Raw genomic sequence first — 3,258 nt, 5'->3', positions numbered from 1 at the left:
CAGGATAAGAAAAGTGATTGGAGAGATATACCTACTCTTTATTTGATTATTTTTTTCCCTTGCATCTATCTCTTAGCTCTCTTTACTGTAAACCTCTTTTATTTTTCTTGGATGAAGCAGTTGAGCGGTTAACCTCCTTTGAATAACGTTTGATCAACCAATAATGACTTAACTTATGCTGTGGTATTTCTCTCTCTCTTTCTCTTTCTTTCCCTCATACTCAGTCTTATCCGATTCCCCCTGGATCAGTACTTATGGCTCCTGCAAAAACCGATGCTTTGAACTTGATGAAGCAGAGCCTCCAAGGTGCCGTTGTGACAACCTGTGCAAGAGCTATAGCAGCTGCTGTGTTGACTTTGATGAACTGTGTTTAAAGACAGGTAGGGTGCAGCTTAACTCTCTGCTCCATAGAAAGAACTATGTTAATGAGGACTTATCATGGCTGTTTTTAACCAAGCAATGTTTTTAACCATGTTTGCATGACTGTTGGTCCTTTTCAAAAAGCATTGGGGAAAGTAAAAACAATGCTCTGCAATCATTCTGGTTGTTTAGACAATGCTCGATGAGCATGAGACACTGGTGCTAAAGCATTCCAAACAAGATATTTATTGGGGAACAATCATGGCTCATTCACACACATTTTACAGAGGCCTGGTAATGGCCTCATCCATTTATAATCTTCCTGCATTGTCCAGTGCTCCACTCATTTTTCATACAGGAGAAGATCTGTATGAAAAATAAAGTCATCACTACAAGTGTAGATGTGTTTGTGATACTCTTCCATCCTTTCCTTAAAAGGCATGTGGCTTAAACAGTTTATAATGTTGACTTGGAAGATTTATAGCAATCAGAGGTTTGGACAACGTGCTAAACTCTTAGATATGAAATGGAACCCATGGGTTTTCATTCTTGTGACTACCTTGCATGTTAACCTTGTCCAGAAAACATGAATATTTAAGCATCTGTCGAATTCTGATGTATGATTAAGTATCTTGTAGATCAAATTTGTCAGACTTTTGTCATAGAAGGAGAAATAAGGCAGAACTATTATAGGTAATCCTCAGCTTATGACCACAATTGAGCCCAACATTTCTGTTGCTGAATGAGACAGTTGTTAAGTGAGTAACATACCGGTAATTGTTAAGTGAATTTGGCTTCCCAATTGATTTTGCTTGTCAGAACGTCACAAAAGGTGGTCATATGACCGTGGGACACTGCAACCGTCATAAATATGAACCAGTTGCCAAGGGTCTGAATTCTGATCATGGGACCATGGGGATGTTGCAATGGTTGTGTGAAAAACAGTCATAAGTCACTTTTTTTCAGTGCCACTGTAATTCTGAACGGTCACTAAACGAACGGTTATAAGTTGAGGACTACCTGTACTCACTTTCCTTCTAATGTTATTTTTCATAGGTAAGGAACTGAGAGGTGGGCTAAGCACCAAGCATGTTCAACCATAAATCACAGACTCTAAATCACATAAGGGCTAGCTGCAACGTTTGAATGAGGTCATTGTGGAGAATCAATCTGGTAACTGAACAGCGGTTTAGAGCGCTGTTTAGAAAATATGGAACCAACATGACAACTCTTTCAGCCCAGAATGATTTATCTATAGTTGCTAGAAAAGGGTAGTGTATTTCCATGCTACGGTCATGAAGCAGATATTCTAAGAAGCCAAGCTTTGTAGACCTGCCCTTGTCTTCTGCACTGCCTTTTTAGAATGTTCACAACAGACTTCAGTGAAGGTCTCAGNTCATTGTATCTTTGACAACCTCATCTTCCATTTTGTATTTCAATAAATATTTGTATATATTGCTAATTAATTTTATTTCTGTTCCATGTATAATTTTATCCAATTCTTGTGGCTCTTTTTGTATTTCATATAATTTTTTGTCCTCTGTATATTTAGATTGAATTTGTGCAAATGTCCACCAATCAATCTTTCTGCCTATTAATATTAATGTTTTTAACCATGTTTGCATGACTGTTGGTCCTTTTCAAAAAGCATTGGGGAAAGTAAAAACAATGCTCTGCAATCATTCTGGTTGTTTAGACAATGCTCGATGAGCATGAGACACTGGTGCTAAAGCATTCCAAACAAGATATTTATTGGGGAACAATCATGGCTCATTCACACACATTTTACAGAGGCCTGGTAATGGCCTCATCCATTTATAATCTTCCTGCATTGTCCAGTGCTCCACTCATTTTTCATACAGGAGAAGATCTGTATGAAAAATAAAGTCATCACTACAAGTGTAGATGTGTTTGTGATACTCTTCCATCCTTTCCTTAAAAGAGATGTGGCTTAAGCAGTTTATAATGTTGACTTGGAAGATTTATAGCAATCAGAGGTTTGGACAATGTGCTAAACTCTTAGATATGAAATGGAACCCATGGGTTTTCATTCCTGTGACTACCTTGCATGTTAACCTTGGTCAGAAAACATGAATATTTAAGCATCTGTCGAATTCTGATGTATGTTTACGTATCTTGTAGATCAAATTTGTCAGACTTTTGTCACAGAAGGAGAAATAAGGCAGAACTATTATAGGTAGTCCTCAGCTTATGACCACAATTGAGCCCAACATTTCTGTTGCTGAGTGAGACAGTTGTTAAGTGAGTAACATACCGGTAATTGTTAAGTGAATTTGGCTTCCCAATTGATTATGCTTGTCAGAACGTCACAAAAGGTGGTCATATGACCGTGGGACACTGCAACCGTCATAAATATGAACCAATTGCCAAGGGTCTGAATTCTGATCATGGGACCATGGGGATGTTGCAATGGTCGTGTGAAAAACGGTCATAAGTCACTTTTTTCAGTGCCACTGTAATTCTGAATGGTCACTAAACGAACAGTTATAAGTTGAGGACTACCTGTACTCACTTTCCTTCTAATGTTATTTTTCATAGGTAAGGAACTGAGAGGTGGGCTAAGCACCAAGCATGTTCAACCATAAATCACAGACTCTAAATCACATAAGGGCTAGCTGCAACGTTTGAATGAGGTCATTGTGGAGAATCAATCTGGTAACTGAACAGCGGTTTAGAGTGCTGTTTAGAAAATATGGAACCAACATGACAACTCTTTCAGCCCAGAATGATTTATCTATAGTTGCTAGAAAAGGGTAGTGTATTTCCATGCTACGGTCATGAAGCAGATATTCTAAGAAGCCAAGCTTTGTAGACCTGCCCTTGTCTTCTGCACTGCCTTTTTAGAATGTTCACAACAGACTTCAGTGAAGGTCTCAG

The 3,258-nt window shown here is 38.4% G+C and overlaps 1 protein-coding gene across 1 annotated transcript in view; it reads left to right on the top strand.

Annotated features, from left to right (window-relative positions):
* Nucleotides 1-380, top strand: part of LOC107298912 (ectonucleotide pyrophosphatase/phosphodiesterase family member 2-like) — a gene marked incomplete at its 3' end in the record, with an annotated part of 11,903 nt that extends 11,523 nt beyond the window's left edge. The window contains exon 3 of the mRNA XM_015828270.1: nt 225-380. Coding sequence (XP_015683756.1) covers nt 225-380 — 156 coding nt within the window. The remainder of the gene's footprint in view (nt 1-224) is intronic.
* Nucleotides 381-3,258: the final 2,878 nt, after the last annotated feature.

The sequence above is a fragment of the Protobothrops mucrosquamatus genome, unplaced genomic scaffold, assembly GCF_001527695.2.
Source record: "Protobothrops mucrosquamatus isolate PMUCROS unplaced genomic scaffold, P.Mucros_1.0 scaffold4361, whole genome shotgun sequence".
Lineage (NCBI taxonomy): Eukaryota > Metazoa > Chordata > Lepidosauria > Squamata > Viperidae > Protobothrops > Protobothrops mucrosquamatus.
Note: the sequence above shows the minus strand (reverse complement) of the source record. Positions and strands in the feature narration are given on the sequence as shown.